Source organism: Chenopodium album, chromosome 6 (assembly GCF_948465745.1).
Source record: "Chenopodium album chromosome 6, dcCheAlbu1.1, whole genome shotgun sequence".
NCBI lineage: Eukaryota > Viridiplantae > Streptophyta > Magnoliopsida > Caryophyllales > Amaranthaceae > Chenopodium > Chenopodium album.
This window is the reverse complement of record NC_137839.1, coordinates 76,903,198-76,929,539: the sequence shown is the minus strand read 5'-3', so window position 1 is coordinate 76,929,539 and position 26,342 is coordinate 76,903,198. Positions and strand designations below refer to the sequence as shown.

General features: G+C 40.3%; 3 protein-coding genes across 4 annotated transcripts in view; 2 read left to right on the top strand and 1 right to left on the bottom strand.

Annotated features, from left to right (window-relative positions):
- LOC145636401 (uncharacterized) overlaps positions 1-26,342 on the top strand; it is a 37,970-nt gene that overhangs the window by 670 nt on the left and 10,958 nt on the right. The window contains exons 3-4 of one of the 2 annotated variants that reach the window (XM_081687959.1): positions 3,298-3,389; positions 3,529-3,632. In XM_081687959.1, the coding sequence (XP_081544085.1) occupies positions 3,298-3,389; positions 3,529-3,593 (157 nt within the window). In that variant the 3' untranslated portion in view covers positions 3,594-3,632. Of the gene's footprint in view, positions 1-3,297; positions 3,390-3,528; positions 3,845-26,342 lie in introns of those variants that run through there. The other variant, XM_081687958.1, reaches the window with a different exon arrangement.
- On the top strand, positions 5,022-8,391 carry LOC145636398 (uncharacterized). Its single transcript, XM_081687954.1, has 5 exons — positions 5,022-5,649; positions 5,737-6,225; positions 6,453-6,599; positions 6,760-7,187; positions 7,341-8,391. Exons 1-5 carry the CDS (start codon positions 5,520-5,522, stop codon positions 8,163-8,165), a joined length of 2,019 nt encoding a protein of 672 aa, XP_081544080.1. The 5' UTR covers positions 5,022-5,519; the 3' UTR covers positions 8,166-8,391.
- Positions 7,352-11,586, bottom strand: LOC145636399 (uncharacterized). Its single transcript, XM_081687956.1, has 3 exons — positions 10,955-11,586; positions 9,626-9,967; positions 7,352-9,281 (listed from the first exon to the last, which is right to left on the bottom strand). Exons 1-3 carry the CDS (start codon positions 11,430-11,432, stop codon positions 8,758-8,760), a joined length of 1,344 nt encoding a protein of 447 aa, XP_081544082.1. The 5' UTR covers positions 11,433-11,586; the 3' UTR covers positions 7,352-8,757.

Genomic DNA, 26,342 nt, shown 5'->3' with positions numbered 1-26,342 from the left:
GAATTGAGCTAATAATCACCTTCTATATTGAATTGATTGGTTAAAGAAGAAGCTGGTGATTAGGTGGGGTGTTTGTTTGGTTTATTTATAATTGAGGGCTGAGATCTTAGTAGTCATATTATGTTGAAGAATTCATTTTTCCTGGTATGGAAGCATTTGGTGTCTTTCATAATACACAGATGGAAGATTTGTGAATAGTTTGATTGGTTAATTTATAATTGGGGGCTGAAATCGCAGTATCATATTTGTTGATGAATTTGTTTATTGCCGCTCATATAGGTTGTTGTACCACTTGATGTCTAAGAACTCGGATAAGCTGTAATTATTTTTAGAATGAGACACTTACTTGAACATATTGTATCGCACTATCGCCTGGTAATGTGTAGGGGAATTATATGTTAAAGTACCACTTTGGTGTTAGCATCACTCTATTAGATTGGTAGATTTTGTTTTTAGGCAAAAAGTGCTCAACATCAACTTTAATTATATACGTACACATCTAAAGACTATAGAGGCTCTCTCCGTTGTAGGGTTCCTCTGTAAATGGGGTTGTCAGCACGCAACGTCACAACCTACTTAGGAAGACAATTTTCATGTAAGATTTTTCTTAAAAGTATAAAATTACTGCTGAATTAGTTCTCTTCTTCAAAATAAGATGTTTTAACAATAATGTTTAAAAAGAACTCACCCTTCTGTATGACATGTGAGCAATGGTTGATGGACTCGTTTACCTTTTTGAACAAAAGGGAAAGAGTTAGTATTATCTAAAAGACTTAAGTCCTCAAGGGAAAGAGTGAGTACCATCTAAAAAATTTAAGTCCCACCCCAAACCACCTCCTCTCTCTTTCCATCCTTTTTGCTTCTATTATATGCTTCACATTGAGCATTAAGATTTAGACAATCCCTTTGATATCTCATCAAAGTTTTTCACCCGTGGAATGCCTAGATATTCTTAGCATGATATGGGAATCTCTTTCCATTGTTGGACATAAAGAATTAGAAAGAGTGGTTTGTGGTTGGCGAATACATGAGATAAAATCTTGGTTTATGTAGCTGACCGGCCTGACCCCCTTTTTTGAGATATCTATTTGCCATTACTTGAAGTTCCTTGTATAAAACCTGATCACCTCTTCATTATCGGAGAAAAGCATAAGTACTAAAGAGTGCTATACTGCTATCATGATTTAGGCTTGCACAAACCATAAGTAAAAAGTTAGGAATATATAGGCTCCATTGGGAATGGACATAAGTTAAACTATGTCCAATCTGTAGATTAGTTGCAAGGGAACAATGTAATAACTCATAAGCTGAGTTGCACCTGTTATATTAGCTATACAAAAGTCTAGTGTAATGAACTAAGAACTTGTTGGCTGTCCTTTCAAGTCCTCTGTTCATCTGTTGTTCTCTCTCGTTGTTTCTTTCTTTGTTTTGTTATTTATAATAAGTCTCAGTCTTCATTGTAGTTTAGGTGACATTTGCTTCACCAACAAAAATCTGTTTTGGCTTTGAGATCTAATATGCATCTATTGTGGAATGCTTAAAAATGGACTTAATAATCAGACACCATTACACACGCGCGCGCGCACACACACACACACAGTGCTGGTTAGTGGTTTTGGAGATTGCTAGATTGCAGCTTCTGTGCTGGAAATTGTTATTTCTTTTACGCTTCTTAGCAGTGTGATATACTGGTATTTGCGACTTATTTATAGCTCGACTGTGGACTCCCTACTATATATACTCTCAAAGTTTTGGTGCAAAGCTATGAAGGATTGGCTATGTTTCCAAACCTTTTTTTCCCCCTTCTCTCTCTCTCTCTCTCTCTCTCTCTCTCTGACTCTGTCTCTTGGGGGTGTGGTGCACCCAGTGGGGGAAGAAGTGGTGCGTGTTTTACTTGTGGCATGATAAGTGGTAGGGTTTATCTTTAAGCACGAAACCCTATATATTTGCTAGAGATTAGTATGAAAACAGTAAGATTACAAGCTAGAAAGAGATAGAAATGGCAGCCAAGGGATAGATTGTATTATCAAACAGAGTATTCAATAATACAGGGCCTTCATTTGAGAGGAAGGTGCTCTCCCAAAACAAACTTCTCAATTAATTTCTTTGCTGCCTTCCCCTTCACCCCAAACTCCTATTAATACCCAAAAATGAAGCAAGCCAACAAACTCTAGAAGCAGCTAGCAAAAGGATCAAAATAACAAACTCAGTAACTAACTTATTCCTGAATTACTACTTTACCCTCTCCCCAAAACTGATTTCTTAACAACTCCCCTCTCATCAATTGTTAGTATTCTCGGGCCTTCTTGCCTAAGTGAAACGGATACCAGGCTTGGGTTGATCCCTTGCAATATTTTCAAGCAGCTGGTAATTTTAGTAAATTTAGATAGCCTTGCAGTGTCCTCTACTTGCAACATGATTGGTATTTTGTTTGACTGTGGAAATTGGGTTGATATTTGTTGAGGAATTAGCATTTGTTGCAGATAGCAAAGTTTTTAAACCTGCTGTGCGTATATCCCATAGGGGATGATCGGTGGGATGGACTACCTTAGAACATACCATATTACCCCTAGTTGTAGAGTTTTCTTTGTCAGGTTATTTAGATGTGGATCTGGTTCTGGTAAAAGCTTATTGGGTTGAAGGAGTGAAAAGACAGGGGTTTTGTTTCAGGTGGAAGCAATGATTGCTCCGGAAGTCTGTAGCATTGAAATGCCATCATTAGCTGTGCTTTCTTTCACTAGGACTATTGAATTACTTTAAATCCTGCTGGTTTCATGTACTCTTGCAAGATTTTTGCTCCTGTATTCCCTTACAAAGTCATTTAAGGGCCTGCCTGCCTGCCTGCCTGTATAGCTAGTAATAGAGGAGGAAAAGTAAAGCGAATTTTTTTTTGATGTTTTGAATTGCTTAAATTGGAGATTGAATTGTATGGGGGTAATATATACCCCTCAATATAGGGGTAACAAATAGCATTGGATCAAGGGTCTAATTGAAATGACTTTTTAACTACATAGTAGTAAAGTTATCAGTTATGTATACTTGACGTCCTTAAAAACTTCTCTAAGGTGGGAGCTGTAATGTTGTTGATGGACATACATGTATGCTGATAGCTTGGTATACATGTGACATTCACAGAATCACAAAATATATATATTGCAGTAAGCTGTGATTCACTGCTTACACAGTTGTATGCTTGCTCGTGTATGCTGGTAGATTGTTTATAGTGGTCTGGTTTGTCCCCTCTTCCATATTCCCTTGATGGTTTCTCACAATTATGTCTACTTGATTACTTTGAAGATGGACTCCTTATGGAAACACTAAATGCATCATTTGCAAGCAGCAAGTACACCAAAATGGCAAGTATTGTCATACTTGTGCTTATAGTAAAGGTATGCCGCAGTTTTGTTCTGACTTTGTTTATCTACAAGAAAAATAATAAAATTCACTCTATGTCTAAGACTTTCTTTCTAGCAACGATTATGGTTTATTATCACGATGATTTTTCTAAAATGCATTGTGCTTTTCTAGGTGTATGTGCTATGTGTGGTAAACAAGTGCTGGATACCAAGCATTACAAGCAAAGTAATGTATGATGCTTATTGGACTCATCTCGGGGTGATATTCTGAGCTCTCAGCTCATTTCTGTTATTTCGATCATTGTTGCAGAAAAATGCTTTTGTGTATATGTACTATCAACTAATTTTCCGTTAAATAGGGAGGTGATTAAAGATTTGATATCAAATCTGGAAAAAAAAAAACAATGTATGATGCTAATTGAATTTAACTTGCAATTTCTTAAATAGCTAACTCTTGAAAGGTCAATAATCTGACTAATTTTTTTGGCTTTTTTTTTTTTTTTTTTTTTTTTTTTTTTTTTTTTCCCTTTTTTTACCTTCCCTATTTCTGTTAATTTGATCCATGTTTAAAACATTTAACATGTGCATTAAGGTCGTGTTATCTTCAGACTTCACTTATCTAATTTTTTTTCTTAGTCTAAATTTGTTAACATATACTTGTACATATTTTTTTGAAACTTTATTTTATTTATATTTATTTCATTTGTCTATAATCTGTATGAACTAAGTTAAAATAAGTTATGATGTAGTTTAGTTGGTGAAATCATGTCCATTTTGGATTTTTTTTGTTTGTTTGTGCTGTGTTCCTTCCTTGTTAAGTAACCAATGTCATATCTCAATAGTGTTGTGTTGACCGTAACTCTTCTAATTATTTCGGGGTGTTTGGTCCAAGCATATTAGGTATAAGGTATGGGTTTGGAATGACCAAAACCCATACCTTGTGTTTGTTTCTTGAAATTTCATTTTTCAAACCCATATATCTCAAACCCCCAAGGTATGGGTTTTTGAAACCCAAGGGGGGAGGTGGGTATGGCTCATACCTATACCTTTAGGTTTAAAATTAAAAGGAAAACTATCATTCCTAGATAAAAACCAAACACATGAAATCAAGTATCAAGTTCCTCTCATACCACCCAGGTTTCATTCCTCATTCCAAATCCATACCATTGTTTGAACCAAACGCCCCCTTAAAAGTTCTTGTTCGATGCCTAACCATCAAATAATTTCAGCACCTTGTATTTACGCAGGGCTGTAGGATAGGAGTACATTAGAAATTTCGTGACATTTGCTTTCTTAGTTTCCTCTTTCTAGTATCAGTAAATTTTTTATATCTCCGTAGTAATCTTGTACTTTCTCCGTTTCTTTTTGCAACATAGGGATACTCATTATTTCCGAGAAATATATATATATATATATATATATATATATATATATATATATATATATATATATATATATATATATATATATATATATATATATATATATATATATATATATATATATATATATAGTATTTGATCCGTGTTAGTTGTATTCAACGGTGTTGCATGCTCATTGATCATTCTTGCTTGTTTTGATGATTTATAATGAGCAGGATTGAACAAATTGTTGAGGGGAAGTATTCACTTGAACCGTGACTTTTGGCCTTCTGGAAGTATAGATGGCAATTTGTAAAAGATTAGAAAAACTAAATTTATGTATTAAAATCTAAAGAATTGCTTCCTCAAAAGAAAAATCTACTTAAAAACTATTATGGTTGGTCAAAATACACAGAATACCGTGTTCATACCTACATAATACATACCAATAAATTTTGGTACTCCGTAAGACAAAAGATTGATGGCCGCTGAATTAAACTGTTTTGAACTACTCCCTAGTCCCTACATTTTTTGTAACTTGAGATATGAGACAAATTTTGAGAGGGAGTATATAAGATCCTTTGATAATTAGGAGGTTGTTATGATTAAGTTTCGTGGCAGCATCATTTGTTTCTATCAGTTGGCAGATTGACTTACTTTTGCGTTTACATTGATGTTATTAGTTTATACTGTCTTCGTCAAACAGTTGAACTTAATAATAATATAGATTTAGACCAATCGCAACCATGACAAATACTGAAATACAATTCCTGTTACACAAAAAAAAAAAAAAAAAAAAATAATGTCTGGTGAAACTATCTACCGGGAGTTCAGTTTTGATACTTACTCACACGAAGGTGATCGTTTTGTGCATCCGCCTTTAGACCCACCATCACTACCATCTGAGGTGCAAACTTCAGAAGATGAGTTTGGTAAGATGAAAGCTCCTGTGAAGTACTTCCTCTGTTTATTTCAGTTGCAATATTTCTGATAAAACTTTCATTGCTTCAATTTGGTAGATGTAATAGGTGATGATGAATTCAATCATTCAAGCATAAGTATAAGGCTATACCAAGCTGCACTGACTGGTGATTGGGAAACTGTGGAAAGTATCTGGAGATCAGATAATGCTTGGATCAACACAAGGATTACGAAGGGAGGCGATACAGTCCTTCACATAGCAGCAGCAGCCAAGCATCTGCATCTTGTTAAGGAGCTAGTTAATGTTATGAATGATGATTCTCTGGCTTTGACTAACAGAGTTGGGAACACCGCGCTTTGTTTTGCTGCTGTTTCAGGGGTTGTTGAGATTGCGAAATTAATGGTAGACAAAAGCAGAACATTGCCAAATATTAGAGGTAGTCAGGATATGACTCCTCTTTTAATGGCTGTGTTGCTGGGTCACCAGGATATGGTGTGGTACCTCATGTCAGTGACTGATTATAACTTGCTGACAGTTGAAGATGGCATGGAGTTACTCACTGGTGCGATTGATACTGATTTGTTCGGTAATTTTTTCTACTCTTCCATTCCATACAACCTAAGTACTCTGCTTTTCTATCAGAAAATACAAGTCTCTCTCAGTGATTAACAAAAACTGTCTGGATACAGTTTTAGTTCATCACTGAGAGAAACTTGTATTTTCTGTTTGTATATATACTAGGTAACAAATAATTTTATGTGCACTTGGATCTAATAATTAGTTAACATAACAAAAAGTTTTTATGTACTGCAGAAGTAGCTTTGCATATTCTATGCAACAATAGAAACTTGGCTACTATTCGGGATAGAAAGAAGGAGACCGCTTTGCATGCATTGGCTCGAAAGCCTCCAAGGTTCGATAGATATCAGCTAAGCATGTGGCAGAGGTTTAAAATGCAAGGTTGGTTTTTTTTTACTATGTGAGTGTGTCTTCTTTAGGAGTACAGGGGTACAGAAGGTGACACTATATATGCGGGTTCTTTGATTGATAGAAATGTGTACATAATTGTCTCATAATATGATAAAATACTTTTATGGTTAATTAGTAAGTTTGAATACAGGTTGTAGCATAAATCAGGTAGAGCCAGCGGTGGTGCTTGAACTAGCACAAACACTTTGGGATGAAATCGTAAAACTTAAGCATGGGGATGTATCTAAATTGATTGGTTTCCCCTGGCGATTATTATTTGTTGCAGCACAGTTGGGAAAAGTTGAATTTCTTATGGTGCTCATCAAATCTTATCCTGATATACTTTGGAAAGTGGATGAAAATAGATACAGCATTTTTCACATTGCTGTCATTTATCGCCATGAAGAAATCTTCAAGCTAATACATGAGATTGGATCGATCAAGGATTTAATAGCTACTTACAAAGATGACCATGGAAATAACATGCTGCATTTGGCTAGCAAGTTGGCACCTCCCAACCGGCTTAATTGTGTATCAGGTCCAGCTTTGCAGATGCAACGTGAGTTACTATGGTTTGAGGTAACTATCATAGACTGAGGTATTTAATTTGCTAGTTGCAACTACAATTGAATACAATATACTTTGCAAATATAATTGTTTAGGCCGGGATCCCTCATTGTTTGTTTTTGATTTTCGGCGCATCTTTTTGCTGATTGTTGACATAATGCACAGGCAGTGAAAAAGATAGTAAGGCCAGAGTACACTGAAGCTGAAAATAAGGACCATAAAACACCTCAAGCCTTATTTAGTGAAGAGCATGAGGGATTAAGGATGAAAGGGGAACAATGGATGAAAAAGACAGCTGAATCATGTGCTTTTGTTGCAACTCTAATAGCTACTGTGGTCTTCACAGCAGCCTTCCAACTGCCAGGAGGCAATAACGACACAGGAAGCCCTGTCTTAGTGCAAAGGCCATACTTTGTGGTTTTTGCTATGGCTAATGCAGTATCGTTGTTCACCTCTACTGCTTCAATATTGATGTTCTTGTCAATCCTCACTTCTCGGTATGCAGAGAGAGATTTCCTTGCATCATTGCCGTTGAAGCTCATGTGGGGGCTCATCTTGCTTCTAATCTCAATGGCAACTATGATTGTGGCCTTTACTGCTACATTCTTCATGACTTTCCTACAAGGATTTAGATGGGCTCCTATTCCTGTTGCTCTGATCGCCTCAGTACCTGTTCTGCTCTTTGCCTTCCAACAATTCCCTCTTTTGGTGGACATATATTGCTCAACATACGAATCTCAGTCCATATTCCAGTCCTGTAAACCAAAGCTGTTTAAACTTTCGTCGCAGAACAAGATTTCACCCCATGGACAAGTAGATTCAAAATCCCGCAGAATTGATATCCCTTTTACGATCCTGATTCCTGAATCATCTATGGATCACATACTGAAATATACTCGCAACTCTTTTTCATGGAACCAAGCAGCCTCATTTATAGTAGATCCTGAACCCTCTGCCACACCTTCATTCAGTTCTTGGCGGGTTAGATAGCTACAAAGTACAGGATCTTGAATTTTGATCGAACTTGTGAACATAAGTTTGTGCTACCGAGCCATTTAGGCTCCTACAATGAAACATCAATCACAAGTTGCTTCAGGTCACACTGTTATGCAAGAAGTCCTGCAGTCAGGTCACCAGGCCAAGCCAAGCCTAGAAGCTTCTGTACGTGTTCGATTCCCGAGAGGTCTTTCCATCCAAACAATCCTTAATTTTTTCCTTTGTTAATGTCATTGATTTCATCATACAGGGCTGGTATTATGTGCAATGTGTGACAAATACAATGTACTATTCCAATTGAGTGAAAGGATTCAACTATTTTACATATTCAATTCTTAGAACATTTATTCTGTTAATGATTATCTACAACTTTGAAATTTTTTTATATCTCGCAAATAATACCCTAAAGTTGCAGATAATCATTAACAGAGGTAGTATTATCGGAATCCATAAGATGTGTCTTATCCTCTGTTCTTTCTTCTCCAAGAAGATTAATATCGAACACATGATCGATTAACCTATTAACAAATGCAATATTGGGGAAAAGAACTTATTCTCAACTTTCATCCCACGTGAAAGAAAGTAATTACAGCTGAAAAGTAAGCAAGATAGCAACCAACCAAAATTCCCATGCCATCCCATCTAATATAGGCCCCATTGTCCCACGAAAATCCTGCAAGCTGATCTTACCAGCACCATCGACATCAAGCTTGCGAATCACACGGTCAATCGCTTCATCTGATGGGTATCGGCCAAAAATGGCGGCAAAACTACGCAGATCCATAGAGGAGAGGAATCCATCTTCGTCTTTGTCCATTAGAGGGAAGAACATTGATGTGTTTTGCTGCCCTTGAGTATCAAACATTTCGATTCGTTGCTTTCCAAACATGTTTCGACGGTACAATAAATTGTAAAAGTCCCAACAAGAAATAGAGCCATTACGATCATCTTTGATCATATTCATAAGGTCTTGTACTTCTTCTAAATTATTTACTTTCCACAATTTTGTAAACTTCTCCACATCTTTGGTGGTAAGTTCACGCTTCGTCGAACCCTCCAAAACTCCAAATATGCTATATATTCCCAGGATCATGAATCGGGGATCATTTCCTGTGATAATAGCTTCGCTAATTAGTCATTCAAGCCTAATGAGTCTTGGCCTAACTAGTAACTAAGACCAAAGAAAAAGCTAATCATTTGTTAATGTTAAATTTTGTGAAGAAAAATTATCTTCAAGGTAACATAAAGTTTATGCAAAGTTACTTGATACAAACTTGATCCAAACAACTCGTTATATATATTCTCATTCACAAACTATAATTGCTCAAAATGAGGTAATTTATTTTTGCCTAGTGTATCTAGGCAACTTCACTAGTCATATCTTTGTTTCACATAAAAGTATAACATATTCAACGTGTAATGAAATTTGAAGCGAAAGTAGTAGTATTTCTCACCTATATATCTTCCTTTCAAGACGTCGAAAATGTAGGCAGCAAAATGGAGTGGTGAGAGCAAGTTTTCGCGAAAGCACTTGCTAGCTTGCCTAAGATTACTAAGTGGCTCATTTGGCAGAGTGAAGTTGATGGTTGAAGCGACTAGAATTTGCTTGGTTTGAGAGTTAACGTTGAATATCCCAATTTTTCGGGGGTCAACTTTGCTCAAGATGTCTTTAGCACAGGCCTTATCAATTCCATAGGCGTACATTATAGCCTCAACATTAGCAATAGCTAGACTCTGCTCGTTGTGGGTTTTGAAGATGTAGTTGATGTTGCCAGTATAATATACTCGAATTCTCTCTGCAGAAGATGAGAACACAATAGGAATGAGCTAAGAGTTGAGTGGCAAATCAAACATGGATAACTTTTCTTTACTATGCTATGAATGTCTAAGCTTATTAAGAGGTAGGATTTCCCCACAATGTTATACAAGTATAAGCTGTATATCTCTAAAATTGAATTTTTATATTTCATCTAAATGATCAGTTTATCAAACGTTCAAAGATATTTAGTTCACGAGATCTAGGTATGAGGTAAGGAGTTAAGAATGGTTTAAACCCATTATATTTTGGGCTAATTTGAGTCAAACAAAGTCTAAAGCCTATATAATCATGATTCATTATTGAATTTTTAAATTGTTAAAGAAACATTTCAACCAAAAACTTAAACTTATGTACCAAAACTTTATACCACCACTCTACGAATCAAAACTCAATAATATGTTGCTGACTCCCTATCATGCCACAACTACAATTTTTCGGGAAAAAAAATATATATTTTTTTTAAATTTTTTTTTTTTTTTTATTTTATTTGAAGCAAGGTACTGGATTTATTATTCAGACTCATTTTGATTTACTTTATTATTAGGAGTTGGATGGAGGGATAAGTCCCTCTATTTCCCCCCAAGTGATAGGGTCTAATCATCATCCGTCCCCTCCTAGGAGGGACCCTCTCCGCATTTTATCATAAAAAAAATAAAAGAAAAACAATAAAACATACTTTCTCCGTTCTTTATTACTTGACCCGCTTTGACTTTTACACTATTCATCACCTTTCCTTTGACCGTTTTTTGTGAATAATATGTAAGAAAAAATATATTCATGTATGATCTTTTTGGATTCGTCTCAATAAGAACTATTATAATATATAACTTTTATAATTTTTACTTATGGAGAATTTAAGTTATTGATCGTTAAAATTTTACATTGACAAGCGTGATAAAAGAAACAGAGGAAGTATATAAGACCGAGAAAGTATAATAAGTATTTAAGTAATAATACTGGTTACCTGAAGTAGGACCGACACCACTAAGAGGTATTCCTGTACTAGAAGTCATGGCAAAAATCTCAGACATCCAACCCCAGGTGGACCCCTCATTTCCCGGCGGAACCCCAGAAAACACATCCCAAGGTGGCCGATCCAAAGCCGTAGCTCTGCGGCCTGCAATATCCGATACCGAACCTCGAGTAGTACCGCTCATAGAAGCGGTACTATCTTCATCATCCCAAGCCGAAGCCTTTCGGCCTGCAATGTTTACAACGTCGGGATATCCCGACGCTGTATTAGAAGAAGCTTCAGTGGCTTCCGACGCTCTCCTGCTAGAGATGTCGGAAGCCATAGGAGCGATAGAATGAGTCGGAGTAGTATCCCACGCGGAGGACCTCCGAGGTGTTGGTGAAGCTGACGATATTATCGGCGGAGGAGCGTTGGGGTCGATCACAGAAGAGCGCCTGCGGCCGGAAAATGAAGTTGGTGGGTGATCCATACTTGAAAGCTAAGTTTCCAGTTGAAGAAGAATTACTAAAAAATGGATAAAAAGATAAGAGGTTGGATTGACGACCAAAAGAAATACTTCGTACGTAGTAAATTAATGTTCCTTACTTTCATTTACATGAATAATTTTATGGTAGTGGATGGATCCCACAATGGACTTTGATGGAAGACCGAAGACATAAGTACTGTATAACAAGTAACGGATTTATTAATTCAATTTGATTTTGAGATACATTGAACTCGAGTAATCCAAAATTAGCTCCATTTCACTCTTTCTAACATATTTTTTGTCAAAATTTGAAATAAGAGTACTGCAATTAAGAAATTAGGTACTAAAAGGTGGTTTAGTGTTATATTTTCCTATATTCCTAACATTTAGTAATAAAAAAAAAATGAAAGGTGGTTTTTTAAAAAAACGTTGGATAAAAAAAGTGGTTTATATCAATTTTGCCTAATACTTCCTCCGTTTTTAAATACTTGCTTCATTTCTATTTTTAGCATTATTTATTTGTCCTACTTTGACTAATGTTTGTGATTTTTATACATAAGAAAAAATATAGTCTTTTGGATACTTGTTGGAATCATCTCAATGAATAGATTATTAATTTTCAATTGTTAGAATTAAAGATATTAGTGATAAAAAATTAAAGATATTAAAGAAAAAATATAGTCTTTTGGATACTTATTGATAATTAAAGATATTAGTGATAAAAAATTAGTATCGGCATGCGTGTCCAAGAGAAATAGATCAAGTATTTAAAACCGGAGGGAGTAATATATTTAGTACTACTTGTATGTTATTTTTAAATTTTTTTTTTTTTTTTTTTTTGTTAGTATGAAGTATGTTTTGATAAGCATCTTTAATCATCATCGAAATTAGATCCATTGACCAAAATTACACCCCTAATTAAAAATAAAAAAATTAATAATTTAATACGAGTAAATTTTAAAGACGATAAAATACATGTTAAAGACGATAAGATTTTAAAACGAAGACACAACTAGAGGTGTCAAAAGCACATCCGACCCGACTCGATCCGAAAAATATTCGATTTAGATTTGAATTTGAGTGGACATAATAATTTAGTATGAATCAACTTTAAAAATTGATCCAATCTGATCTTATCAGGTGCGATTCGATCATTGGACGTAAAAGTAAAAAAGTGGGCTCAATAACGTCTTAATTTTGAAATATTTGGACTTTTTTTCACCCGGAAATAAAAATTCCTGAAATGTTTACAATGGTTCCTAATACCCTCTGAGACTCCAATTGGCTGGGTGGAACCATCCAATTTGACTTTACGACCAATTTACCGGTTTACAACTTGCACCGATTTCATTAACTCAAGCTTACCACGAACATTTATGACAACATATAATAATCATATATGGATCCAAACGACATTAAATGACCCCGAGATGTATCCCCTAAAATCTCAATTCTTTTCGACACCGGGCCATGAAACATTTGGAATTTCTCAAAAAGCGTGGATATAAGCCTTCAATATTGGAATTTTTTAACTTTTTTTCGCCATGATATAAAAATTGCCAAAATGTTTACCATGGTCCCAAATACCCTCCGGGAGTCCAATTGGGTGGGTGGAACCATTCAATTTGCCTTTAAACGACCAATTTATTGGTTTACTACTTACACCGATTTCATTAATTCAAGCCTACCACGAACATTTATGACAACAAATAATGGTCATATATGGTTAGTTCCAAATGACATTATATTACTCTGATTTTTATTCCCTAAAATCTCAAGTCTTTTCGACACCGGGTCCCGAAACCTCAAAATTTCTTAAAAAACGTGGATATTAGCCTTCAATTTTGGAATTTTTTGACTCTTTTTTGCCCGTAAATAAAAATTTCCGAAATGTTTATCATGGTCCCTAATACCCTCCGGGAGTCCAATTAGATGGGTGGAACCATCCAGTTTGCCTTTAAACGACCAATTTACTGGTTTACAACTTGCATTGATTTCACTAATAAGTCAAGTCTACCAAGAACATTTATGACAACATATATAATGATCATATACGGTTCCAAATGGCATTATATGACCCCCAGATGTAATCCTAAAATTTCAAGGTTTTTCGACAACAGGCCTCGAAATCTTCAAAATTTCTCAACAAACATGAATCTGACTTTAATTTTTGAATTTTTTGAAATTTTTTTTCGCCCGCAAATAAAAATTGCCGAAACTTTTACCATGGTATTTGATATCCTTTGGGAGGCCAATTGGATGGGTAGAACCATCCAATTTGCCTTTAAACGGTCAATTATTTACTAGTTTTAACTTGCATCGATTTCATTAACTCAAGTCTACCACGAACATTTATGACAACAAATAGTGATCATATATGGTTCCAAACGACATTATATGACTTCGAGATGTATTCCCTAGAATCTCAAGACTTTTCAATACCGGGCCCTAAAACCTCCAAAATTTCTCAAAAAGCGTGGATATTAATTAGCCTTTAATTTTGGAATTTTTAGACTTTTTTTTCGCCCGTAAATAATAATTGCCGATTTTTTTACCATGGCCCCTAAAACCCTTTGGGAGTCCAATCGGTTGAGTGGAACCATCCAATTTGCCTTTAAACGACCTATTTACCGGTTTATAACTTGCATCGATTTCATTAACTCAAGCTTACCACGAACTTCTATGACAACAAATATCGATAATATTTGGTTCCAAACATCAATAAATGACCCCGAGATGTATCCCCTAGAATTTCAAGACTTTTCGACACCGGGCCTCGTATACTCCAAAATTTCTCAAAAAGCATGGATATTGCCTTCAATTTAGAAGTTTTTGACTTTTTTTTCGCCCGAAAATAAAAATTGCCGAAATGTTCACCATGGTCCCTATTACCGTCCGGGTGTCCCATTGGGTGGGTGGAACTATCCAGTTTGTTTTTAAACAACCTATTTACCGGTTTTAAACTTGCACCGATTTCATTAACTCAAGCCTACCACTAACATTTGTGACAACAAAAAATGATCATATATGGTTCTAAATAGCATTATATGACCCCGAGATGTATCCCTTAAAATTTCAAGACTTTTTGACACCGGACCCCAAAACCTCCAAAATTTCACAAAAAGCGTGGATATTAGTCTTCAATTTTGGAATTTTTTGACTTTTTTCGCCCAAAAATAAAATTTGCCAAAATGTTTGCTATGGTCCCTAATATTTTCCGAAAATCCAATTAGGCGGGTGGAATCATCCAATTTTACTTTAAATGACCAATTTACAGGTTTACAACTTGCACCGATTTATTAATTCAAGCCTACCACGAACATTTATGACAAAAAAAATAATGATCATATATGGTTCCAAATGAAATTATATGACCCCAAGATGTATCCCATAGAATTTCAAGACTTTTCGACACTTGGCCCCGAAACCTCCAAAATTTCTCAAAATTAAAGCGTGGATATTAGCCTTTAATTTTGGAATTTTTTGACTTTTTTTTTGCCGGAAATAAAATTTGTTGAAATGTTTACCATGGTTTCTAATACCTTTTGGGATTCCAATTGGGTGTGTGAAATCATTCAATTTGCTTTTAAAAGGCCAATTTACCGGTTTACAACTTGCACCGATTTACCGCTTTACAACTGCCAATTAAATTAACTTGCACCGAACCCAACTTGAACCGATTGACCCAAAACCGCCAAAACCCAAATTTAACACGACTTGTTACTAACCTGACCTGAATTCAACCCAACCCGTTCCTAACCCGACCCGAATTTAAACCAACCTGTTACAAACGCGATCCGAAATCAACCTGACTTGTTATTGACCTGACCCAAATTCAACCCGACTTGTTGTTGACTCGACCCAAATTTAACCATACCTATTACTTACCCAACCCAAAAATTCAACCCGATCTGTTACTAACCCGACTCAAAATTAACACGACTTGTTATTGACCCGACCTAAATTCAACCCAAATTGTTCATGACCCGATTTCAAATCACCTTAAAAGAAATTTAGACCACCTTATTATTGTTGATCAAAGCATTTTGCCTTGGGAGACCAAGTCGGTCCAGGCCAGCAAAAGAAAGGAGCATCATCCTCAAATTTAAGAGTTAAATATAGTATATATTTGTTGTATGGCCTGGTCAAAGGAGATAATTATCTTCCTAAATTATAGACTATAGTTCCCTAGTATATTGCCATATATATTATAGTCAAAGGAAATAATTAGCTTGATAAAAATGATAATTATCTATTTATAGTTAGTTGAACCCGAATATGACCTGACTTGGAAATGACCCGACCCGATTGTAACCTGCAAATTATTGACTTGGACATAACCCGACTTGAATCCAAGAATGACCCGACTTGTAAATGACCCAACCTGATTATAACCCGCAAATTATTGACTTGAACCGAACCCGAGTTGAACCCGAGAATGACCCGACTTGAAAATGACCCGACCTGATTATTATTTGCAAATTATTGACTTGAACCGAACCCGACTCAAACCCGAGAATGACCCGACCTGATTCTAACTCGCAAATTATTGACTTGAACAGAACCCGACTCGAATCCGAGAATTACCCTAACCCGTGAAAACCCGAATTAAACCCGACCCGAATGTAACCCGACCTGTTATTGACCCGACCTTAACCCGATAAGAAGTATGACTCGACGTGAACCGACTCAAACATAACCCAACCCAAACCCGACCCGCATAGGTTATGGAATTAATCTGAATTGACCCAATCCGAGTTGACCCGATCCACTCTTACCCGACCTGTTTTGGGTGTTTTTGTCCCTCGGGAGAGTTACGTCACGAAGTCTGGTCTGGCCGGTCTGTACCTGCAAAATAACGGAGACTCCGGGTGGTTGGAGCTCCGCCTCCGACGGTCAAGTTAGTAACTTGAAACGGAATAAAGAGTACGGAAATTGAGGTGGGGATCTGCTTGGATTCCAAGCTCAGGTGTTTCTCTGATGTAAGAGAATGCAGGTGTAATAAATGGTAAAAACGTGCCCTCAAAATGAGGGACATCTCCCTATTTATAGGGTCTTTGGGAATTGTGCCCCTGATTAGGTCACTGAACCCTAATCATTGATGGGCTGCGCCGTTTTGCGGCGTTCTCGGGATTTGGGCCTGAAGGCCGTCTTTTCCCTTGATTTCTGGAATGACATGTGTCGAGCAGGGATTGGTCCTTTTTAGACCAATCTGGGGCTGACACGTGTCACCCTCTGATTGGGCCACGTGGCAGGGTAAAATTACCCCAAACATTTGCCCCTCACAGATGTGACGTGGCACGCCACGTGGCATTTGTGACACATGTCACGCTCCGGTTGGCGGTAATTTTACCGTTACAGAGTAACCGTTCACCTTCCGGGTAAATTACGAAAATGCCCCCATATTTACCCTCTATATATAGCCGTTTTACCCTCATAATTTTGTACGTTTATAAAAATTTTCGAGAGAAAAACTTTGAGACAGCAGAAGTCATCCGTTTGAGTCAAGCACAAGCAAGAAACTTTGTTCTTCCGCAACCCAGCCGGACCCGCCTTCCTTCAGATATCTAATCAAAAGGTACCGTCTCTGTCTCTCTCAGCTCTTTTCTTTTTTCACCGCTTGTACATATTTCTTGCAATAAATGGATGCGTCACCAACACACACGGCACAACCTAGGTTAGAGTCCAGCCGGTCACCAGGGACGGCTGAGTCTAGGACTGGGAGTGCTGGCTCGGGGTGTTGGGACCACCCTTTGCCATGGATTCCGACCAGTTATGTGTCTGTGCAGGACACCATGGCTCGGACTATGCAGACGGCCACCGATCCAAATTACAAAAGCGAAGGCTCAGGCGGCCAAACGCCTGAGGGAGAAACGTCTGGTCAGGGAGATCAGACGGCTCTGGAGAGATCCCCTCCGCGCGCCCCTTCAACCCCCGCTGACTCTTTCTTAGAGGAATGTGACCAAGGCGGCGACGAGGCCGCCTCTGCCCTCTTGGACCAAAGTGAGGGTGAGACGGAGAGTGACAGCTCCGCCTCTACCTCTGAGAGCAGCGACGACTTGCCCCCTCTTTCGGATAGCGAGGAGGAAGAAAGGAAAAAGTGGAGTGAGAAGGACGATCCCTTCAGCATCCACGTCTCCTCCAAGGACCGGATCCAAATGGGGGAGAACTTAGAGAAATTTAAGCAAATGCACCCGCTTGGAGACGGGTATAAGATCCGGGTGCCGCCTGAGCTTGGCACCATCGCCTGGGGGGACGATCAACAGAACGCCAACAACTATTTTGGCTGTTATGAGGCGGCGTTCAAAGCCGGCCTTCGCTTCCCCCTTCACCAGGCGGTGAAGGCAATTTTGAGAGGCTACGGCCTTGGGGTCTGGCAGCTTACCCCCCAATTCTTGGACCAATATTCTGGGGTATGTTGCCGCCTGCGAGTTTCAAGGGCTCAACCCCGGCTGGGAGGCTTTTGCAAGTATGAATTACCTCAGCAGAAGCCCAGGCGGCTGGAGGGCGTGGTATACTCTAACCACACATCCGCAATACATGATGACCTTGGACAAGGTCTCAAAGTTCGACGGCTGGAAGCACAGGTTTTACCTGATGTCAGCCCCCACCAGACGGGAAAATTATGAATTCCGTCTGTACAATAAGAAGCCTGACCTATTGGGCAGAAAGTGCGCTCTTCCCCGGATCCCAGAGGAAGACTTTGACAAAATAATTGAGGCAGACTTTTTCGGCCTCACAGACGCAACTCTGTCAACCGGGGAAACAATAAAAGTCCCTAAGAACTGGATTCCCAAGAGCGCCTGGTTCAGGGATGAATGCTTCCTAGCCGCCTGCGGGCTAGGGCACATGTTTAATAAACGTATGCACCTGAGTTCATACCGTCTGTAGTATTTTTCTATCGGTATTGATTTATGATGTTAACCAATTTCTTTCTTTTTGCAGAAGAAGCTTTGAACATGCTGCAGTCGGAGAAAACTCCCAGGCGGTCTTCTGCGGCCATCTGCAAAGATCTTGCGGAGAAAGCTGCGGCCGAACTCAGGGCATAGGTAATGAGCGCCTGACCCTTCTATAAGTTAATTTAAAAGCTATCTTTTCCGGATGCTAACTTTGACTTGCTTATTTTGTCGCAGGGGGGAGAAGTTGGGAAATCGTTTGAGAAGAATCTCAAACGGGCTAGGGAGGAGGCCCCAGCCGTTCTCAACAAAATAAAGAAGGCCGCCTCCGCGTCGACTCCTGGCGGCTCAGCCGGGCATCAACAGATGCGGATAGCGGGGCGCAACGAGAGGGTAGGCGGCAGCCTGGGCCTCGACCTCGTTGACCCCGTTACAGCGACCGAGGGGTTCTCCACGCCTGCAAGCGGTACTCGCTTGGCCGGCTCTGAAGGTAAGAACCCTTTTGAATCCCCGCTTGAGCTGGGGTGGCCTTTGCGGGTGAAATCCCACTCCCAACAGACGCCATCCTCAGACGGCCGGATACAAATAGGTGCCGCCTTAGTTTTGCACTCATCACCTATTGATTGTGGTGCAGATCAAACTCAATCTCCCCGCTGGCCAGACGTCCAGAAGCATGCCAAGGCCATGCTGGAGGCCGTCCGAAAGAGGGATAAGGACGATATCCCTGGGATAGAGACGTTCAACCTTGAACGCATTCTATCCCTTCTGGCTGAGGTAAGAAACTTGTCAATTCAATTTATTTTTTCCAAGTGTTTTATCCCGCCTGCAATACTTATACCGCCTGACTTTTTGCAGGCCATGCTGCGGGTGGACGGTCTCAAACTTCCTTATTCCCGCAAACGGGAAGAGGTAAAAAGGGCCAAGAAGTCTGCCATAGACGCTGATAATATTGCTTTACACTCGACTATCGTAAATGAACTTGAAACTAAAGCAATAATTATGACACAGGCGTCTAAAATCCAGAAGCTGGAGATAGATCTGAAGGCGGCCAACCAGCGGGCTACGGATGCTGAGACGGCCAAGAAGGGAGCGGAGGAGGCCCAGAAAAAGGCAGACGAGAGCGCCAAACAGGCTAATGAGGCGCTCAAGAAGACCAAGGCGGACCTTGGCAAACTGAAGACCAAGGTTGAGAGGCTGGAGAAGGATGCTGCGCAGGCTAAGAAGAACTTTGCAGCAACCCTGGAGGCGGAGAAAAACCGCCTTGTTGCTGAGAGTGACGCTGACAATGACGCCCGTATGAAGATTGCCTAGGCTGCCTTGTACCCAGACGCGGATTACAGCGTCTGGGCACTGGCGCACAGCTACGCCGAGTACGTGGTGTACTTGCGAGAGCAAGGCGAGCCAGAGCCTGCCTCCTTTGAAGCCTGGGTCAACTCCACTGAGCCGTCCGCGCCTGAGCTTCCTGGTCCTGGCGAAGCGCAGGAAATTCCCTCAGAAAATGAGGAGAAGGGAGAGGGCCAGGAGGCTCCGTCTGCAGGCCAGAAGTGACCCCTCAGCGGCAGTATGCCAATCTTTGCTTTCTTTTAATTTTCTTTTTGTTCAGCGGCTGTATGCCAAAACTTGCTTTTTCCGCCTGCGTGCCGAGTATCTGTGTATTTACCGGCTGTGGAGCCGGGTTAATTAACAATTTCTTTCCCCCGGACGGGGTCAGGTTAACATTTGATCCATTACAACCGTTTGGTTGGATGGACTTTTATGAAATGCACCGACTGAGTCGGTTTTGATCATTTTACATTTGAATTTTTATTTTTTGCAAATTTTAATTTTTTCCTAACTTATCAAAAGCATGCGGCGATTTCTTGCCTGTCTAGTCAATAGTCTGGCTGTCCTTGCCCCTGGACGGCTGTGTGATTGGTTTCAAGTGGAGTTGGTTGATTGACTTGAAAACGTCTGATGCTGCAAAGAGCATGATACGTTTGTAAGTCAATCAATCACAGTAGTGATTGCCCCAAACCAAGTGCACAGCCGTACACCAACGGGCATTTCGGTCACTACACAGACGGTGTATGTCTGTCTTAGTAGAGATTTCATAGCCATTGAACAACTCCTCTGCCCCAATTGGGGGGAGGTGCAATTTTGGGATAAATAACCTAAGTGAGAACTTCAGCCGGTGACCGACTGATGCCTTTGGGCATCCGGTATCTGGGAACTTGTTCGTTCTTCGAAGGTTATTTTGGTCAGACGGCTATGAGTTGACCAACTAGGTCATTCAATTTTTGCCGTCTGCATGGATACGTAGAACCGACAAATAGTCCGTTCTCTGCGACGATTGCACCCGGAGGGGTGTCGACGGACGCCTTTGTCCATGTTGGGACAGGCGATTTTATAAAATGAGCAACCATCCGGCCAATTTAGCCTCTGGTCTTGTTTGAGACCGGTTGTGTAGCCACTAAACGTTTTTGTGCTTAGTTTCTAGTTAGTATTGAATTTACACTAAGTATCGAACTTAGCTTTTTAAACAAATAGATCCGTCTGAGTATTACCCAGGCGGATAATCAGGCGGTTGAATAAACAAAGTGTCAAACTTAAATAAACAAGGTATCCGAGTATTACCCAGGCGGTCCAATGTAACCTTTACTAAGTGTCAAACTTAGTTGAGTAGAGAGGGACCCGCCTGGGTATTACCCGGATGAATAATCAATCAAAAAATAACTCAATCTTGCAAACGTCTAATTTCATTGATTTGTTTACAAAAATTTACATTCTCAGAAGTAGTACTTTTTCAGATTATCTACATTCCAAGTTCTAGGCAGGCGCCTGCCGTCTGGGGTTTCCAGGCGGTAGGTGCCGTCCCTTACTTCTTCATAGATCCGGTAGGGGCCTTCCCAATTTGGTGTTAGCTTTCCCAGCTCATTGGCCCTACTAGTTGCCTCCATTTTTCGTAACACTAAGTCGTCAACTTTCAAAGGACGCTTGTGTACTTTTTTGTTGTAGGCTCTAGTCATTCTCAGACGGTAAATCTCATGACGCAAGGCGGCATTGCCCCTGCGCTCTGGGAGTGAATCCAATGCCAGGCGCATTGCTTCCCAGTTTGCCTCTTCATCATATAGCATAACTCTAAGAGTCGGCTCGTAACGTTCGATGGGCAAGACAGCTTCAGCACCGTAAACCATGAGAAATGGGGTTTCACCGGTTGCCCCTTTTTCTGTTGTCCGGATGGCCCATAGGACATGGATTAACTCTTCTGCCCACAAGCCACCGGCTCTTTCTATTTTCTTCTTAATTCCGTCTGAGATGAGTTTGTTGAAGGCTTCAACTTGGCCGTTTGCTTGGGGCCGGCCAACAGATGCAAAGCAGCTTGAGATCCCCTGATCTCCCAACCAAGTTTTTAGCTGAGGCGTCTCAAACCGAGGACCATTATCAAACACCATAGACATAGGTACCCCATACCGGGTGATAACATTCTTCCAGATGAAAGAAATTTCGTCTGAGGTCTTGATGTTTTTAACCGCCTCAGCCTCAACCCACTTGGTGAAATAATCCACAGCCACTAAGATGTAACGCTTTCCGCCTGGAGCAGGCGTGTAGGGACCTAGAATATCCATGCCCCATTTTGCAAACGGAATTGGGCTGTGGATGGCCGTCAGATCAGTAGCCGGGCGATGAATAAGTTTGCCAAACTTTTGGCACTTGTCACATTTCTTAACCAACTCCTTGGCGTCTGCCTCAAGAGTGGGCCAAAAATAATGTCGTCTAGCTCTGACGGCTAGGGACCTGCCGCCTATATGAGAGGCGCAGAATCCCGAATGCAAGTCTTCGAGAACTTCCTTCCCCTTTTCTGGGGTGACACACTTCAACAGGGGCCTAAGAAACCCCGCCTTGAAGAGCTCTCCATTTCTCAACTCGAAGCTTGCAGCTCGCTTCTTCAGGACGGCTGCTTCCTGTGGCGAATCAGGAAGTGTGCCGTCTGAAAGATAAGCCCGGATGCCATCCATCCAGGTAGAGCTTCGGTCCAGAACTCCAATGGGATCCTCATTGATGCTTCTCTTTTCCAGAACTTCCCAAAAGACAGACCGAGGCGTATCATGGCAGGCGGAAGATGCCAGTTTTGACAACGCATCCGCCTGGTTATTTTCAGACCTAGGCACTTGGTTCAGCCGGAATTCCTCAAGTGCCCCGGCCTCTTCTTTGACTGCCTGAAGATATTTGATCATAGCCGGATGGGTAGCCTCATAACTTCCCTCGTACTAGCTAACAACCAATTGAGAATCAGAGTAGGCGTCAATTTTCATGGCCCCCGCCGCCTTACACATGCGCATGCCGGCTAACAGGGCTTCATATTCCGCCTCATTGTTAGAGGCCTGAAACTTGAAGCATAGTGCATACTCAAATTTGTCCCCTTCAGGGGATTCATAAATTACGCCTGCACCACAGCCGTTCTTTGTAGAGCTCCCGTCTACATACACTTTCCAAACCTGATCAAGATTATCCGGAGCCACCGGACGAGTCATTTCTACAATGAAGTCGGCAAACGCCTGACCCTTCACTGCCTTTCTTGGTTCGTAAGTGATTTCAAGACTTTGCATTTCAATAGCCCATTTCAACATTCTCCCGGATGAGTCCAAGGTAGACATTAGCCGCTTGAGTGGCTGGTCCGTGTAGATCACCACCGGATGTGCCAAAAAGTAAGGCTTTAATTTTTTAAATGCCATATACAAAGCAAGGCCAAATTTTTCAACCATAGGGTACCGAAGTTCAGCATTTTTAAGAACATGGCTAATGAAGTAAACCGGGAGCTGCACGCCGTCTCGCTCAGCAAGGAGAACGGCACTGAGGGCATGGTCTGAGACGGCTAAGTACATGTACAACGTCTCCCTAGGCAAAGGACTGACCAACCTAGGCAGAGAGTGTAAATGCTCTTTCAGCCTCTGGAACGCCGCCTCAGCATCATCCCCCCATTCAAATCTGGTCTTCTTCCTGATTGCTTGGAAGAAGTAGAGGCATTTGTCACCTGACCGGCTGAGGGATCTTCCCAAGGCGGCCAGGCAACCGGTGAGTCTCTGGACTTCCTTGACAGAACGGGGTGACTTCATGTCAATCACCGCCTGTATCTTCTCAGGGTTAGCCTCTATCCCCCTTTGATCAATCAGGAATCCGAGAAACTTCCCAGACTCAACACCAAAGACGCATTTCTTTGGATTTAACATAACCTTATGCCACCTGAGTGTGGTGAAGGTTTCTCGGAGATCAGCAAGGTGATCCGCCTGTAGCTTGGATTTGACTATCATGTCATCAATGTACGTGACAGGGTAAAGTCGTATCCCCTAATCAAAAATAAATACCTAAATCACTAACTACATTAGATAGGGAAGTAGGGTCGATCTCCACAGGGAAACAAGTCTTTTTACTCCTAATTTATTAATATAATCTAAACTATTTAAGTAACCAATATTAATGAATGAATAAGAAACTAAACTAAAAGGAGTAGGAATAGGGAGAAAACAATATATAAAGGGTCTAGGGCATAGGTTCACCAATAAATAATACTCCGGGGTAAAATAGGGTAATCAATCATTGACATGGCATAGATAACATGATTAACAGGCTCTCACAATTTATTAATCAACATAGATCTAACAGGCTCTCGCAATTTACTAGATCTAAGTTCTCATTGAAAATAGCCTTTAATATCAAATTAACATCTGCTCGATTCATCAATTTAATATTGCTATACTTTTACAAGCCGCAATTGTAAAACATTAAAACAATCCAATAAGAAATTATCATGTAATACTAACAATCAATAATAGTCAATCATCAATGCATCAATTAATCAGATTGTAAAGGGCTCTCGCTACTTATTACAATCACACAATTAATTTATCGGTATTAGATCTCATCTCTCGATTCTTGACTTAACCATTTATAAATTAACTTGCCTATTGAAATTAGACCTAAATATTAATTCTCATCTCTCGATTCTTGAATCAATATTGTCAAACTCATGCATAAAAGATAGGTCTAATCTAGTCACAGAGCATTAAGTCAATCAATAGGAAATTAATCTAGCATTGATAATTAACAACAATAATTTACCCCTTCATATTATTTATTAGATCCCCATAAACCCTAGAAATTAAACTACTCACACATATTAAAAACTAAACTAATCAAAATAATAAAATAACTCATGATCAAAGGAATAAAATAAATAACTAAGATTAAGGGAAGAGAAATCGTTACCAAAATAAATCTGGAATTAATTAAACAATTAATAACAAAGGTTTAGAGAGAGAGTTTAGAGAGAGAAGACTAAGTAGAGAGAGAAAGTCTAAGAGAAAGGATTAAGAGAAGAAAAAAAAGGTAGAAGAGAGAAGAAGATCTCCCCAAAAGAAGAGACGATCTAAAAACGTATTACGGAGGAGTATTTATACTCCGTACAAAAATCCTAAACTAAAACAAATTAAAACGACACTAATCGTCCCCTAAAAATACACGTGCCCGATCGGGTGCGCCTTTTTTTATCTCTAATAGCAATCTCGCGCCCGGCCGGGCGTTTCTCCCGCCCGGCCGGGCGCGCCTCCGGGCGCCAGCCTTTTTGGCCGAGCGGATCATTTGGGCCACTATTTGGACTTCGATTGGGCTCCAATTCTTCAGGCCAATCTGGGTTTCCTCTTTGGGTCTTGAATACTCGGTCCAAATGCCCCGGTATCACCTATACCGAGCCCTGGGCTATAAACTCTGGTCGTGCTTCTCCAATGCTCGTGATTGCTCCAAAATATCTCGGGAAAATACTCCAAAAGCATAAATCCCTGCAAAAGTCAACCAAATCTACGAAAACACTATAAAACACCAATTAGTAATAAAAGTGGCTCTAAAGAGCCAAAAACACTACTAATTATGACCAAGGGACGGGGGTAAAATACTATATAAAACGGACACATCAGTACGCCTCCACATTCCTCCCAATCTGATTAATGAAGACCGTATTAATCATCCGTTGGAAAGTGGCAGGCGCATTTTTCAAGCCAAACGGCATCACAGTATAACAGAATAACCCCTGATCAGTGACGAAGGCCGTCTTCTCTTGATCTTTCTTCCACAGGGGTATCTGATGGAAGCCGAAGTAGGCATCCATAAAGCTCATCAAGGCGTGGCCGGCTGTAGAGTCGACCAGACTGTCGATCTTTGGAAGCGGATAACTGTCCTTTGGACACGCCTTGTTGAGGTCTGTGCAATCAACACACATGCGCCAGGTCCCATTCGGTTTCTTAACAAGGACCACATTGGCCACCCAGTCGGGAAAATTACAAGGCCGAATGAACCTGGCGTCTAGCTGCTTTTTGACTTCGGCAGCTGCCGCCTGACTTCTTTCCTCGCCGTGGTTTCTTTTCTTTTGTCGGATGGGCTTCTTTTTGGGATCCACGGCAAGTTTGTGGACAGCGAGATCCGGGCTGACGCTTGGCATCTCTTCCACTTCAAAGGCAAAGATGTCTTTGAATTCCTTCAGCCGGAGGTGCAAGTTTGCACCCAAAGTAGCATGAGCAACCGTCCCAACCTTAACAGTACGTTCTGGACGGCTGTCATCCAGAACGACATCAATGCTTTCGCCAGCCGGTTGGGGACGGAGCTCATCTGACCGCTCACAGGTCAGTGATTGCTATTTTTTCTCCTTCTTCACCTCCACCAGCAGAGGTGCCTTTCTTTTCTTACCGGCTGCTGGTGGGGCAGGTGTCGGATCGGCATCCTTGACATTGTCAAGGTCTATTGGTTCCTGGACGCCTGGGGTTACAGTGTCCCTGACGGCTGAGAGGTAGCACTCCCGAGCCGTCTTCTGATCCCCATTCAGGGAACCAACAGTGCCATCATCCTTCTCATACTTGATGAGCATGAGAGACGGGATGATTACCGCCTTGGCTACGTTGAGGGTTGGCCTGCCAAGGATAATGTTATACGCGGTCAACTCCTCAACGACCAAGAACCTGACGACAATATGTTGCCCTTGGCCCTTCTCTCC

Excerpts from the sequence above, each read along its gene's own strand:
- LOC145636398 (XM_081687954.1), top strand. The coding sequence starts at position 5,520 with ATGTCTGGTGAAACTATCTACCGGGAGTTCAGTTTTGATACTTACTCA. Across the intron at positions 6,226-6,452 it reads GATTGATACTGATTTGTTCG|AAGTAGCTTTGCATATTCTA; the intron begins GTAATTTTTTCT and ends TATGTACTGCAG. Across the intron at positions 7,188-7,340 it reads GTGAGTTACTATGGTTTGAG|GCAGTGAAAAAGATAGTAAG; the intron begins GTAACTATCATA and ends CATAATGCACAG.
- LOC145636399 (XM_081687956.1), bottom strand. The coding sequence starts at position 11,432 with ATGGATCACCCACCAACTTCATTTTCCGGCCGCAGGCGCTCTTCTGTG. Across the intron at positions 9,968-10,954 it reads TGGTGTCGGTCCTACTTCAG|AGAGAATTCGAGTATATTAT; the intron begins GTAACCAGTATT and ends CATCTTCTGCAG. Across the intron at positions 9,282-9,625 it reads CTTGAAAGGAAGATATATAG|GAAATGATCCCCGATTCATG; the intron begins GTGAGAAATACT and ends CTATTATCACAG.